The sequence below is a fragment of the Amblyraja radiata genome, chromosome 3 (genome assembly GCF_010909765.2).
Source record: "Amblyraja radiata isolate CabotCenter1 chromosome 3, sAmbRad1.1.pri, whole genome shotgun sequence".
Classification (NCBI taxonomy): Eukaryota; Metazoa; Chordata; class Chondrichthyes; order Rajiformes; family Rajidae; genus Amblyraja; species Amblyraja radiata.
In genome coordinates, this window is record NC_045958.1 from 31,879,093 (window position 1) to 31,894,696 (window position 15,604).

Consider the following 15,604-nt stretch of genomic DNA (forward strand, 5'->3'; position numbering starts at 1 on the left):
GGACTGGTGAAAGCTCAATTAGATCAGGGCCCAGAGCGGACCCCATGGAACATGCGCCAACCCCCAACATCGCCAACACGTCAGACAAGCAAAATCTTCAAGAACACAAGGAAACAGAAGAAACGACAATAACCCTGGAGGTAGGTGGGTCTGGTTCCTGCCAGCATATAGAGAGTAAGGGTGCTTTACTAACAGGGGGGTGATTACACTTGTTCAAAACAGCATGGGATAATGTCACGAGTGACAAGTATATACTTAACAGCATTAGTGGATATAAAATACAATTCATGTCAGAAAAATCGCGGTCAGTTCAACATTGGCCCCAAAGGGTATTTCTCCCTCCGTCAAAGAGAAACGTGAGGGACAAGCTGAACTGGTGAGACTTATCACAAAGGGGGTCATCGAAAAGACCAAACATGAACCTTTGGAATTTGTATCGAATATATTCACTAAAACCAAAAAAGATGGTGGTTGTCGCATCATCATTGACTTAACATCACTAAACAAATTTGTTAAGTATATACATTTCAAAATGGAGACATTTGTTACTGCCAAACAACTGATTTCCAAAGGACACTTCATGGCAAGCATTGATCTTAAAGATGCTTACTATCTAGTACCCATATACAAGGATCATCGCAGATACCTAAAATTTATCTAGATGGTACAAAGCATTGCCCTATGGGCTAACTTCAGCCCCAAGATTATTCACCAAAATATTGAACCCAGCCATGGCAATACTAAGAAAACAAAAACATATTGTCATGGCATATCTGGATGATATTCTGATAGTAGGGAAACGATGGAATTGGCTGTGGCAGCTATATCAGCTACAAAACAGCTCCTCGAAACTCTGGGGTTCGTCCTACATCCAGATAAATCTAAGTTGAAGCCATCCACTATCATGGACTACCTGGGCTTCACAATTAACTCAGTCCATATGACTGTTACCTTGCCAAAGGCAAAAATGGTTGAATTAGCACAATCATGCAACAATTTAATGGTCAACGAGCGACCAACTATTCGACAAGTAGCAAGAGTAATTGGGGAAATGGTAGCAGCATTTCCGGCTACACAATTCGGACCTTTGCACTATCAAAAATTTACAGAGAGCAAAGGTACAGGCAATAAAACGACATACAGGTCACTATGATCGTGTCATGAAATTACCCACTGAAGCAATATCAGAGCTACAGTGGTGGGCAGAAAACGTTTGGCATAGTTTCAGCCCTATCTTCATCATTAACCCTACTTTAGTTATTCAAACAGATGCCAGTGCTCAAGGCTGGGGAGCGACTAACTCCATATCCAGCACAGGTGGTAGATGGACTAACCTAGAGTCATCATTACTACTTACACTGGGCATTAACTATCTAGAGATGTTGGGTGCCTTTTATGGTTTAAAAGCATATGTATCTAATATGCAGCACTTGCATGTTCGGTTACAAATTGATAAATACTACGGTGATGGCTTATATTAACCATATGGGTGGCATAAAATCATTATCATGCGACAAATTGGTCAACATGATTTGGCAATGGTGTGTCGAAAGACATATTTGGCTATCAGCTACTTACCTACCAGGTAAGCTAAACACCCATGCCATGAGAAAATTAAACGCCTGGGTTGCAAGTTTGAACAGACCTTACCTGGAACTGGGATTGTCCAAACAAACCATCACCACCATGTCGGCATCCCTTCGAACATCCACCAAGAGGCAGTACTTAACCAGCATCAAAAAAGGGAGAAGTACTGCCAGGAAACAGGGACAACATACGCAACAGCCACAGCCACCAACATACTGGAGTTCCTGGCCTATCTACACCACGATGTAGGGATCAGCTACAGTGCCATCAACACAGCGCGGAGTGCTCTTTCTGCTTATCTCAAACCAGCGCCAGGACAACAGGTGATGGGATCCCATCCACTGGTGGTAAAACTGATGAAGGGCATTTACAATATCAAGCCCTAAGCCCAGATATACCCATATTTGGGATATCAGTGTGGTCCTGACATATCTCAGGGAATGGCCACCAGCCAGATTCCTCGGCCTCGAGCAAGCTACACTAAAGACGCTCATGTTGATGGCACTTGTATCCGCTCAGAGGGTCCAGTCACTACACCTATTGCGACTGGACAACATGATCACAGCTCCAGACCAGATCTGTCGTTATCCAGCGACTGATCAAACAGAGCAGACCAGGAACACCTAATCCAGTCGTGGAATTCCGGGCTTACCCACCAGAACCACGGTTATGTGCCATGACCCACCTACTATCCTACATAGACACAACCAAAATATTCGAGGGAGATGAAAAGCCTTGTGGGTCAGTCATAAAAACCTTATGGTCGGGTGACGAGCCAAACCATTGCGAGATGGCTCAAGCAGGTGCTAGAAACTGCTGGGATAAACACTAACATGTACAAATTTTATTCCACCAGGGCAGCATCCATGTCGACGGCTAAAGAATGGACATGCCTATAGACCACATCCTGGCTACAGCAGGATGGTGGAGGGGGGGGGAAAGACCGTTCAGAAATTTTATAATAAGCCGTTGGCAAAACCTGGTTTAATTGCAGTAAAGATTTACGAACTGCAAATATTTAATTTAAGCCCAGGGGAGCAATTTAATTCTTTGTTGTTATTGTTTAAAAAATACCATTGTGTTTTTCTACAAATAGACTCATTGGTTGATTACGATAACACTTCCTCCCTCAAGAACTTCGGCAGTGAGTGAAATGAAACTGTTACACGGTTTGAAATCACAGAGCTTTGAAGTCTTCACGTAGTCACTCACGTGACTCCGAAGTAAAATAGTAAGATTAAACGAGAACTTACCAGTTTGAGGTTTGATCTGTATTTTATGAGGAGTTACGATGAGGGATTACTTGCCCTCCGCTCCCACCCTCATTATATGGATCAAACTAATAAATTGATGTCTCCTTATCTTTACTATGTTTACTTTAAATAACTGTCTATCTGTGATTCCACACCGCTGCTTGGAAGTATGCCGCACCTGCGCACTGAGCGGGTTCTTCACGTAATCCCTCATCGTAACTACTCATAAAATACAGATCAAACCTCAAACTGGTAAGTTCTCGTTTAATCTTACTATTTTATATTATTTCCAAGTGGATTTAATAGAAAGCTTAATCGAGCAGATTTTTAAATGGTCTGTTATTATTTTGGAGAAGACCATAAGAGGTGACCTGATTGAAATATATACGATTATTCGGATCTGAAAATGGAGAATGTGGGACCGATCATTCCAACATTAGTGGGCAAAATTACGGCACATGGTATTGGGGGTAGAGTGCTGACATGGATAGAGAAGTGGTTGGCAGACAGGAAACAAAGAGTAGGGATTAACGGGTCCCTTTCAGAATGGCAGGCAGTGACTAGTGGGGTACCGCAAGGCTCGGTGCTGGGACTGCAGCTATTTACAATATACATTAATGATTTAGATGAAGGGATTCAAAGTAACATTAGCAAATTTGCAGATGAAACAAAGCTGGGTGGCAGTGTGAACTGTGAGGAGGATGCTATGAGAATGCAGGGTGACTTGGACAGGTTGGGGGAGTGGACAGATGCATGGCAGATGCAGTTTAATGTGGATAAATGTGAGGTTACCCACTTTGGTAGCAAAAACAGGAAGGCAGATTATTATTTAAATGGTGTCAAGTTGGGAAAAGGGGAAGTACAACAGGATCTGGGGGTCCTTATTCATCAGTCATTGAAAGTAAGCATGCAAGTACAGCAGGCAGTGAAGAAAGCGAATGGCATGTTGGCCTTCATAACAAGAGGAGTTGAGTAAAGGAGCAACGAGGTCCTTCAGGAGTTATATAGGTACCTAGTGAGACCACACCAGGAGTATTGTGTGCAGTTTTGGTCTCCTAATTTGAGGAAGGACATTATTGCTATTGAGGGACTGTAGCATTGGTTTACAAGGTTAATTCCCAGGATGGCGGGACTGTCATATGCTGAGAGAATGGAGTGGCTGGGCTTGTATACTCTGGAGTTTATAAGGATGAGAGGGTATCTTATTGAAACATATAAGATTATTAAGGGTTTGGACACGCTAGAGGCAGGAAACATGTTGGAGGAGTCCAGAACCAGGGGCCACTGTTTAAGAATAAGGGATAAACCATGTAGAACGGAGATGAGGAAACACTTTTTTCACACAGTTGTGAGTCTGTGGAATCCTCTGCCTTAGACAGTGGAGGCCAGTTCTCTGGATACTTTCAAGAGAGAGCTAGATAGGGCTCTTAAAGATAGCAGAGTCAGGGGATATGCAGGGAAGGCAGGAACGGGGTACTGATTGGGGATGATCCGCCATGATCATGTTGAATGGCAGTGCTGGATCGAAGGGCCGAATGGCCTACCCCTGCACCTATTGTCTATTGTCTATAACTGTGACCGAAACGGGAACCAAGGGCCATTATTTAAAGATAGTCACTTTCTGTGACAGCGATGAGGCCAAATCTTTCTCATGAGTCAAGGGTCATGAGTCTTTGGAACTCTTCCACAAAGAATGATGTTGGAAGAGTGTTTGAACATTTTAAGGTAGAGATAGGTAGTTTACCACAGGACTGCAGGATTGTGGAGATGAGCATATAATCTGATCTGTCCTAATCTTATTAAATGGCAGACCATGCTCGAAAGTCCGAGTGGCCTACTCCAGCTGCTTCTTCTTCTTTCCTGTCCATCTTCCATGTTTCAAATGTTGACATCGCTGTCATCATCTGTCCTGAAAAGGACGCAAGCTTCCGGCGACAATCAGTGGGAGCCATCTGTAATGGCCATTTGGTTTATTTTGTGTGTCATTAATTATGGCATTTGCCCGTTATTAAGGGGCTGTTTAGAAGAGTTTGCCCTCGACTCAAACTCGCAGCATGGTCGACACGTGGTCCGAGGAGGTCCTATGAGGTCACTGGAACTCTCATGCTCGAGGGAAGTTCCCGCATACACGCGGCCTCAGTTTGGTCGAGGAAAGATTTTCAGCATGTTGAAATATTTTCCGCGAGTAAAATTTGGTCAGCATGGTTCTTTTGAACTCGTAGTGCTGTGGAATGGGGTCGCTATGCAGTTACAGGCAGTCGAGGGCAGCCGTAGGCAATCTCCTTCGCTGACTGGGCATTTTAATTGGAGTTTTCAGGACCAAGAAAAACCGACCGGAAATGTTAAGTGCCCGCTAAACTTTATTAAATGTTGTCTGACTTCTTATAAGTGTCTCCACTCCTTCTCCCTCCCTTCTCTCCTCTTCTCTCCCCCTCTCTCCCCTTCTCTCCCCCTCTCCCCCCCCCACACTCTAAAGGACTTACCGTACACTGTGCAGCCGTCTTTTACCTTCCTGTTCATCGCTGGTGTGAAGTTCAGACAGCGCCCCCCCCCCGCTTTTCCTGGCCCCCGCCTTTGCGATGTGCTTGTGTGTGTGTGTGTCAATCAATCAATCAGTTCAATCAATCAGTTTTATTCGTCACATTGCACATAAAGTGTAAGTGAAATGAATTTGTCAGCAGCGGTACAATGATAAAGAACACACAAACACAATAAAAATTTAACACAAACATCCACCACAGCATCCACCACTGTGGTGGAAGGCACAGAAATTGGCCAGTCCTCCTCCATTCTCCCCCGTGGTCGGGACCTCAACCATCCGCAGCCTTCGCTGCGGGCGCCCAGATGATAAAGGGCAAGGTAAAAGTCAAGGTAAGTCCAGGATCGGCTCTTCCCCACCGGAGACCGCGGCTTCAGGCTGATGTAGGCCGCAGGCCGGCAGTCGAAGATTTAAAATTTGCGCCGCAGCCAGAAGCACTGCAGACCGCAGGGCCGGTGGTCGAAGCTCCCCTCCAAGGGTGATGGTAAGTTCACGCCGGGCCCGCGGTAGAAGTTGGCCGCGGGCCGGCATTCGGAACTTCTTCCCCCTGGGCCCGCTCCACGCCGAGTCCGCACTGTGCCCGCCGCTGAAGCCCCGGGCGCGTCTCCGGGAAAGGCCGCGCCGATCCTTGCTGTTAGGCCACGGGGGAGGCGACCTGGAAAAAGGCACCTCTCCGTAGAGGAGGCGACCGAAGCGGTTTCCCCCTTCCCCCCCCCACACCACCCCCCACACAAAACACATCGAGAAACATCAAAAACATACTGTAAAAACATACTAAAAAAACAAAAAAAATAGAAAAAAACGGACACGCTGCTGACAGGGCACCGGCTTGCAGCGCCCCCACCGTGTGTGTGTGTGTGTGCGGTCGCTTGATCCAGCTCGCGGTTTCATCGCTGACGGTCGATCCAGCTCAAGGTTTTCCAGTCAAGTGCCCTCGAGCTTGATGGTTGAAGGCAGTCGCTGAAAGGTCGCGTCAGTGGGGCAGGCCCTTTATGTGATTGGGATTTATGAGGTATTCTAGGGCGTGTTGGGAGCTAGTTTTCTTGCGCAGAACCTTCGTTTTTAGTTTAGTTTTGGACTTATATAGGGAAGGTTTACCCTTCGACCATGTGACGTTTAACTGAGACACGAGGAGTTTTCTAACGTTTTAAGCGATATGCTGGAGTTTGACGAAGATTAGAGTGCACGAGTCGGAATATAAGGCCGGATGTATACCTTATTGTTTTTCTTCAATAATAAAGAAACTATTAATCAAAAGATTGTGTTTATCTGCGAAGAAGCTCTGAAGGTCTCAGGGAGAGCTCACATGCGTATTACGACATTCTCCTTTAACCATGTAATCTCCTTAGTGGCTAGAGGGAGTAATCTCTTGAACGATATAAAAATATGCTGCTACACCATCACCTGTTGCAATAGATGATGGTGGTAGCAGAATTAGCTCAGGATACTTCCATTTTCCAGCCCTGCGACATGGATGCTTCTGCTATGGGGCCACTCCAGCTCCTTGTTAGCCTGTACCTCCGTGACAAGTGTGTAAACAGTTGTTTATCATTCAACTACTTAATTGCTTCCAACAAAAGAACCCTGGCTGGAAGTTTGGATTCAAGTGGATATTGTTTGGTTTAATGCAAAATTTGCAGGAGTAAGTAAATTGTTGAATTAAGAAATCAGTGAAACATTTAATTTAAAACCTGCTGAGAACTGATCCTCCCACACTGTAACACTGTAGTGACATATATAACTATGTTATTTTAGTGGAGGTAGTAATGGTAAAATGTTCCACAGAATAATTGGGCCAACACAAATCAAGCACAAAATGGTTGTGATGCCTATATTTGACCATAGCAGCCATTAAAATAATATATAACAGAGAAAAAATGTATCCCAAACGATTTTAATGAAAATGCACTCTAAGAGTTTAATTCTAGTATGTTTTTTTTAGGTTTATTATTATTGTCACGTGTAGTGAGGTATGATGAAAAGCTTTTGTTTGCATTCTATCCAAACTCCAGTTTAAATTCCATTTGGAATATTTTGGAGGACCAAGAAACCAAACTGATCAGATAATATTAAATATAAGCAATCGAGTCAAACTCATGTACAATGGGGAAGGTAGAGTACAGAATGTTGGTCTCAGCATTGTAGTGCATCAGTTCCACAAAGTCCAATGTCTGCAATGAGGTCGAGGTGAATCAGACTGGCTTATGAAAGGACCATTCAGAAGCTTGATAAAAGAAGGGAAGAAGCTGTTCTTGAGGCTGGTGGTGTGTGCTTTCAAGCTTCTGAATCTTTTGCTAGATTGGAGCAAGGAGAAGAAGGAATGACTGGTACACAAAATTGCTGGAGGAACTCAGCGGGTGCAGCAGCATCTATGGAGCGAAGGAAATAGGCGACGTTTCGGGCCGAAACCCTTCCTCAGACTGGGACAAGTCTTTGATTATGTTTGCTGTTTTCCTGAAGCAGTGTGAAGCGTTGATGGAGTCAATGGAGGGAAGTCTGGTCTGTGTGGTGGACTGGAATACATCTACAATTCTCTGCAATCTCTTGTGGTCTTGGGCAGAGCTGATCCCATACCAAGCCATGATACAACCTGACAGTATGGTGCATCTGCAGAAGTTTGTATTTTAAACTGATAAATGTTGGGTGATGCTGTTTAGAGATTGTTCATTAACTTGGAGTGTGCATCCCAATGACTAGGCGTAATGGGGTAGTCATCTCACATCCCAGAATCCTATTGTGTAAGAGACCAAATGAGGCAATGTGGAAGATTCAGGGTTGCAGTGGGATTGTGAGTTGGGGAATCACTAACTACTGCTTTCACCCTGTATATTTTAGATGTTTTCCCTCACCTTTGTCTATTGCATCATTTCCAGTTACTGGGATCTGTGCTTGTTTTTACCTTTTTCCTCGCTTTTAAAACAAAATCATGTTGTCCATTCCCTTTTTAGTTGTCCATGATATATTCTTCACAAGCCAAGTATATTCCTTCACTAGTGCTTTGTAGATGAGGGAAAGGCCTTAGAGAGACAGAAGATCCATTACTTGCTGTGGGATACCCATCCTTTAGCCACAGTATTTATGTTTTTCACTGTATCTCGGTACATGTGACAATAATAAACCAATACCTATAATGTGACTTGTGCCCCCTTGATCCAGTTAAATGATTCAACCTTGATTGTTAGAGCTTATTTGTCCTGAAATTTCAGTTTAGAGATAAAGATACAACGTGGAAATAGGCCCTTCGGCCCATTGAGTCCATGCCGTCCATCGATCACCCGTTCACACTAGTTCTATGTACCCCATTTTTGCATCCACTCCCTATACACTAAGACAATTTACAGAGGCCAATTCACCTACAAACCCGCAGGTCTTTGGGTTGTGGGAAGAAACCGGTGCACCTGGAGGAAACCCACATGGTCACAGGGCGCAAACTTTATACAGACAGCCCCCGAGATCTGGTCTCTGGAGCTGTGAGGCAGCGGCTCTACCAGCTGCGCCACTATACCGCCCTTGTTCTAAATTTTCTGATCCCATGCAATGAAATATTATTGATTCTGTTCTGATATCACAACCACCATCTTCTATTCTGTCTATCAGAAAAAATAATGAAAGGAATAATCTGCAGGATAAACACGTACACTTCAAGCAAGTGGACAAGTAAATGAATTTCAAAGCTATTTTGATAGATTTGCGAATTGAATCAAAAATTACAACATCAATAAACATTTCTGCAGTCAGGAAAATGGACCTCAGAATTTTGATTAGAAAAGTTAGATAAGATAAATCTTTTATTAAGTGGCAAATACCCAAAATGCACAAAACAGAATTTCCAAACTATAAACTGGTAGAACTATAATTTTTAATCACTTTTTTTGCTGCGTAAGTACTAACAGGTAAGTTCTACTTCGATATATTATTCATACTTCATGGTACAGGACAGCTGTCAGATACTGGGCTGTGTTTATTGTGAAACTACACAGATGAAATGTGATGTTTAACTTTAGACTTTAAAAGTTTCAGATCGCAGTCTCTTTCTAATTATTCAACCATTTAAAATATTTTAGGAATTCTTCTGTGGAATTTTGATGGTGATGGTCTTAATTTCAGTGTACTCCTGAAGACCATATTCTCCCCTAGAAAGAAATAATTATATTTAGTAATTCTGCTTTTGTAATTGATGCAAAAAAAGATGACAACATTTTGCAGTTATTTGTAGATATTTTGCGTATTTGACCATTTGGCCAAACTCCCTCAGTTGAGCAAAACAAAGACTACATTCACATCCAGGTCCACTGTGGGGAGGACTGACTTGCCTTAACCTCCTTTAACTCACACATGGACCATTTCTGCAGAGATTCAGACCACCAGTGGAATTGACAGTCAGTTGCAAAATCCATTGTTAGTTGATTTGATTGGATGGCGGCTGGCCTTTAAAGAAGAGCCAACTTTTGCTGCGAGATAGAATTACCTCTGCAACTAATATTGTTGTTAAAAATGCCCCTTGTACAGATGGAATATCAATTGCAAAATGTGTGAATCCCCTCTCGAAGCAAGTTACCCTCTTAAAAAGGAGATTGTTCAAGATATGCGAGGGAGATGGGAGAGACAATGCATGTGGCCTCTGAAATCTGTTGAATCCCAAATTAATAAGGAAGGAGCTCTCCAAATCTAGGGAAAGACAGCCACTGGTTTTTCAATTATGTTTGAAATTATGTGTTCGGCACGGACTAGAAGGGTCGAGATGGCCTGTTTCCGTGCTGTAATTGTTATATGGTTAAAATGATTCTCATCTGTTCCTTCATATTATATAAAGTGGAGGATACATTTATAGACAAGTACAATGATATTTTACACATGAAGGATCACAGTTCCACTTGCCTAGTCTAGAACAATCACAGTAAACCTCTGACAGTGTGTTGGCCCAGGAAAGAAGTTGTTTTGACTCAAGTGTGTTGTTAGGATTCCTTTCAGCCTTTTTGATTGTTCAGGCTTCGAGTCTGTACTCAGCCATTTGTTCTCGAACTTCTTTGATAGAAATAACTGGGCACACCTGAATCTGAGTGACTTAGTTGGCAGTGCTTTCACTTCCGAGTCAGATGTTTTAAGGTTCAGGTGTCATTCCTGGGACCAGGACATAAATCTAGGCTGTTGCTTCAGTACATCTGATGCCTTTTTAATGAGACATCACAATGCAACCACCCTGGATCCCTCAGACAAAGAAAAAAATCACACAGCAACATTTCAACAGAGCATTAAAGCATGGTGGCTTGATCAATAGTCACTCCTCACACCAAATCCACATTTGCGGAAACCTACTGCTTAAAGGAGCAGTCACAATTTCTATTTTGCAGCAGCGTGCGGCAATTTGAGATGCTCTTAAAATAATATGGAGGGGATAGTTTAAACAAATCTTTCTATTTAATGATTGGAAACATAAATCCTTAGGTTTTGACTGGAATGGAATATCCTAGCATGTCTTTGGGAAATTCTATGCTGCCTTAAATTTGTTCTTGACATTTAATTCAAATCATCTTTATGGGAACAACCACAACCAATCTCATCAATGAGGCTGCATTCACTAATTTCTTCACCTCTGATATTTGTCACGATTCCCGGAGGTTGTGTCTTTGCTGGTGATGCACAAGGAGGGCCCAGAACGACAATCCAAATTACATCCAAGGCCCAATTGAGCAAACCACAGTGGTCCTGAATTACCTGAGAGGCCACGCTCTGATGCTGGATGCCAGAGGAACTGAGAGAACATCAATATCCTAAATTTCATTCCAAGGCAAGTTGGATAACCTCAGCATTAAACCTGAAATGGGTCGGACCTGGCACAACTCTAGCATTTCCCGCCCTCTCACTAGAAAGGAGTAGTTTCAAGGAAGGGAGTTATGTTTCAGGAAATTTACATTTTTTGAAGTCATGTGTGTAATTGTTAATTCAAATTATTTCATTGCTTCAATGGATTTCAAATGTTTTCATATTCAATTCTGCAAATACTTTGATTTATCCTAGCTGTTTTGGGTATTTTTCAATGTTCGAGAGATAGAGCGCAGAATCAGGCCGCCTATCAGGCATATGTTTGTACATAATTCCTACCCTAACCTATTTTATTCTCCCCATATTCCATCAATTCTCCCAGCACCACCCACAACACTAAATTCTACCACTTAAGGGACAATTTACAATGAACAATTAAATTACAAACCCACACATCTTTGGGAAGTGGAAGACATCAGAGCATTGGGGGGGAAACCCATGCAATGGGAGGAGAGAGTGCAAACACCACCAACTGCGTTGGAAGTCAGGATTGAATTTTGGTCCCTGGAGCCGCACAGTGGCGCAGCGGTAGAGTTGCTGCCTCACAGCACCAGAGACCCGGCTTTGATCCTGACTAAGAGTTGTCTGTATGTAGTTTGTACGTTCTCCCTATGATTGTATGGGTTTTTATACCTGGAAAACATATCACACTTTGAAATATTCAGCATAGCACAATATTTTCCTGGCACAGTATTTTATTGTGCTCTGAAGCCTTCCAAGAAAGCTATTCCATTAACTAATGGTGGTTTCTGCTGTTAAAAAAAAAAATCTTATACTGCAAAATTATTTGAATTTTAACCATCAACTGAACTGGTTTTTATCATGTGTTGGTTCCAGTCTCCCTTCTGTTTGTGGACCATGAGGCTCGCAAAGGTCTAAAGTAATACAACCCAGAATTTGGCCCTTCATTTCAATACTTCCCTGCCGACCACGTTTTATAGCTGAACTAATCCTATACACCTGCATTTGGCCCACATCCCTCTAAACATTTCCTCTGCATGTGCCCATCTAAATGTTTTAAATATTAACATTGTACCCTCCTTTACAGTTGCCTCTGGTAGCTCATTCCATATACGCACCATTCCCTGGCAGAAGAAATTGCACAGGACGTTTCTTTGAAATATTTTGCATCTCACGTTAAACCTACACTTGCTGGCTCTGATCCAGGCCTCATTCTAGTAAACCACCTCTCCAAAGCCTCCACATCCTTCCTGTAATGGGGCAACTAGAACTGCATGCAGTACTCCAAATGCAGCCTAACCAAAATCCTATAAGGCCGCAACATGACTTCCTGACTCTTATACCTAATGCCCGACTTATGAAAGAGCAACAGAAAATAACTAAAAAGGCAATACGGGGAGAAAAGATGAGGTACGAAGGTAAGCTAGCCAAGAATATAAAGGAGGATAGTAAAAGCTTCTTTAGGTACATGAAGAGGAAAAAACTAGTTAAGGCCAAAGTTGGACCCTTGAAGACTGAAAAGGGTGAATTTATTATGGGGAACAAGGAAATGGCAGATGAGTTGAACAGCTAGTTTGGAACCGTCTTCACTAAGGAGAACACAAACAATCTCCCTGATGTAATAGTGGCCAGAGGATCTAGGGCGACAGAGGAACTGAAGGAGAGTCACATTAGGCAGGAAATGGTATGGGGTTGACTGATGGGACTCAAGGCTGATAAATCCCCAGGGCCTGATGGTCTTCATCCCAGGATGCTTAAGGAAGTGGCTCTGGAAATCGTGGACGCATTGGTGGTCATTTTCAAATGTTCTATAGATTCAGGATCAGTTCCTGTGGATTGGAGGGTAGCTAATGTTATCCCACATTTTAAGAAGGGCGGGAGAGAGAAAACAATTAATTATAGACCTGTTAGCCTGACATCAGTGGTGGGGAAGAAGCTGGAGTCAATTATAAAAGATGAAATAGCGGCACATTTGGATGGCAGTAGCAGGATCGGTCCGAATCAGCATGGATTTACGAAGGGCAAATCATGCTTGATTAATCTTCTGAAATTTTTTTGAGGATGTAACCAGGATAATGGACAAGGATGTTGTGTACCTGGACTTTCAGCAAGCATTTGATAAGGTCCCACATAGGAGATTAGTGGGCAAAATTAGAGCACATGGTATTGGGGGTAGAGTGCTGACATGGATAGAAAATTGGTTGGCAGACAGGAAACAAAGGGTAGGAATTAACGGGTACCTTTCAGAATGGCAGGCGGTGACTAGTGGGGTACCGCAAGGCTCGGTGCTAGGACCGCAGCTATTTACAATATATATTAATGATTTGGATGAAGGGATTAACAGTAACATTAGTAAATTTGCAGATGACACAAAGATGGGTGGCAGTGTGAACTGTGAAGAGGATGCTATGAGAATGCAGGGTGACGGTCACGTTGGGTGAGTGGGCAGATGAATGGCCGATGCAGTTTAATGTGGATAAATATGAGGTTATCCACTTTGATGGCAAAAACAGGAAGGCAGATTATTATGTAATGGTGCCAAGTTAGGAAAAGGGGAAGTACAACGGGATCTGGGGGGTCCTTGTTCATCAATCACTGAAAGTAAGCATGCAGGTACAGCAAGCAGTGAAGAAAGTGAATGGCATGTTGACCTTCATAACAAGAGTAGTTGAGTATAGGGGCAAAGATGTCCTCCTACAGTTGTACAGGGCACTAGTGAGACCACACCTGGAGTATTGTGTGCAGTTTTGGTCTCCAAACTTGAGGAAGGACATTCTTGCTATTGAGGTAGTACAGCGTAGGTTCACAAGGTTAATTCCCAGGATCGCGGGAAACATAGAAACATAGAAAATAGGTGCAGGAGTAGGCCATTCGGCCCTTTGAGCCTGCACCACCATTCGATATGATCATGGCTGATCATCCAACTCAGTATCCCATCCCTGCCTACTCTCCATACCCCCTGATCCCTTTAGCCACCAGGGCCACATCTAACTACCTCTTAAATATAGCCAATGAACTAGCCTCAACTACCTTCTGTGGCAGAGAATTCCACAGATTCACCATTCTCTGTGTCAAAAATGATTTTCTCATCTCAGTCCTAAAAGACTTCCCTCTTATCCTTACTTTATCTTATCCTTTCGTATCACTGAACTCACCTTCCCCCCAGTAGCATCATTTGAATTCCTCGCCTTCAAAGCCCTTTCCTCCATGACAGTCATCCTCATTTACCGGCCACCTAAACCAAACCCCTGCTTCCTATCTGACTTCACTGAACTCCTCACACTTGCCTCATCCCTCTCCCCACGTCTGCTGCTACTTGGTGACTTAAATATTCACATGGACTCCCCCACCTGCAAGCTCGCATCTGAATTCGCCTTTTTACTTGACAACTTCTCTCTCACTCAGCACGTCACCTTTCCCACCCATGACAAAGGTCACATCCTTGACCTGGTCTGCTCCACAAATCAACCGGTACTCGACCTCCATCCTTGCCTCTTCCCCCTCTCTGATCATAAGCTTATACGGTTCACCATCCCTTCTCCGACACCTCGCCCCCGCTTCCTCCGAGAAATCACCTTCCGTAATCTAAAATCCATTGATCCCCACCATCTCTCTGACCTGCTCCCCACCACTCTCCCCCTGGACTCAACCCCCATCTCACCTGATGATCTCACAAACCATCTCAACTCCACCTTGTCTACCTCCCTTAACACTATGGCCCCCCTCAAAACAAGAACCGTAACTTTCAACACATCTTCACCCTGGTACACACCTGCACTTCGTAAACTGAAACAGACTGGTCGCCGACTTGAACGACTCACAAATAAATCATCTCTCACAGTCCACCTTGAAGCTTACAAACTCCACCTCACTGACTACAAAGATGCCCTCATTGCTGCAAAATCTGCCTACCTCTCCTCCATATTCACCGATCCCTGCCTAAACCACAGAACCCTCTTCTTCACAGTGGGCAACCTCCTCAAGCCTCGAGCCAACACTCTCCCTACCTCTACTCCGGATCTCTGCAACTCATTCCTCCACTTTTTCGCTGATAAAATCAGCACCATCTATCAATCTTTATCCCCTGTACCCGACTCCCCAGCATCTACTCCACCACCTACCAAGGCCCCTCCTTTCAACATCTCCACTGACCTCCTTACCCCTTCTCCACACTGCTTCCTCTCCCAGTTTGACCTGGTCACCCCTATTGAAATCTCCAAACTCATCAGCTCTTCCAAACCCACTACCTGCTCCCTCGACCCTCTCCCCACTCCCCTGCTGAAGTCCTGCCTCCCCGTTCTCTGCCCCTACATCACTAATCTCTTCAACTCCTCATTGTCCCAAGGAATTGTCCCCTCCGCTTTCAAAACTGCTGCTGTTACACCAATCTTAAAGAAACCTGGTCTTGATCCCTCCTCTCTCATTAACTACCGCCCAATCT

General features: G+C 43.7%; 1 protein-coding gene across 4 annotated transcripts in view; it reads right to left on the bottom strand.

Moving 5' to 3' along the window:
• Positions 1–15,604, bottom strand: part of aldh1a1 (aldehyde dehydrogenase 1 family member A1) — a 106,294-nt gene that overhangs the window by 6,030 nt on the left and 84,660 nt on the right. For 3 of the 4 annotated variants that reach the window (XM_033017553.1, XM_033017549.1, XM_033017551.1), the window contains exon 14: positions 9,220–9,512. In XM_033017553.1, coding sequence (XP_032873444.1) covers positions 9,440–9,512 — 73 coding nt within the window. In that variant the 3' untranslated portion in view covers positions 9,220–9,439. Of the gene's footprint in view, positions 1–9,219; positions 9,513–15,604 lie in introns of those variants that run through there. The other variant, XM_033017550.1, reaches the window with a different exon arrangement.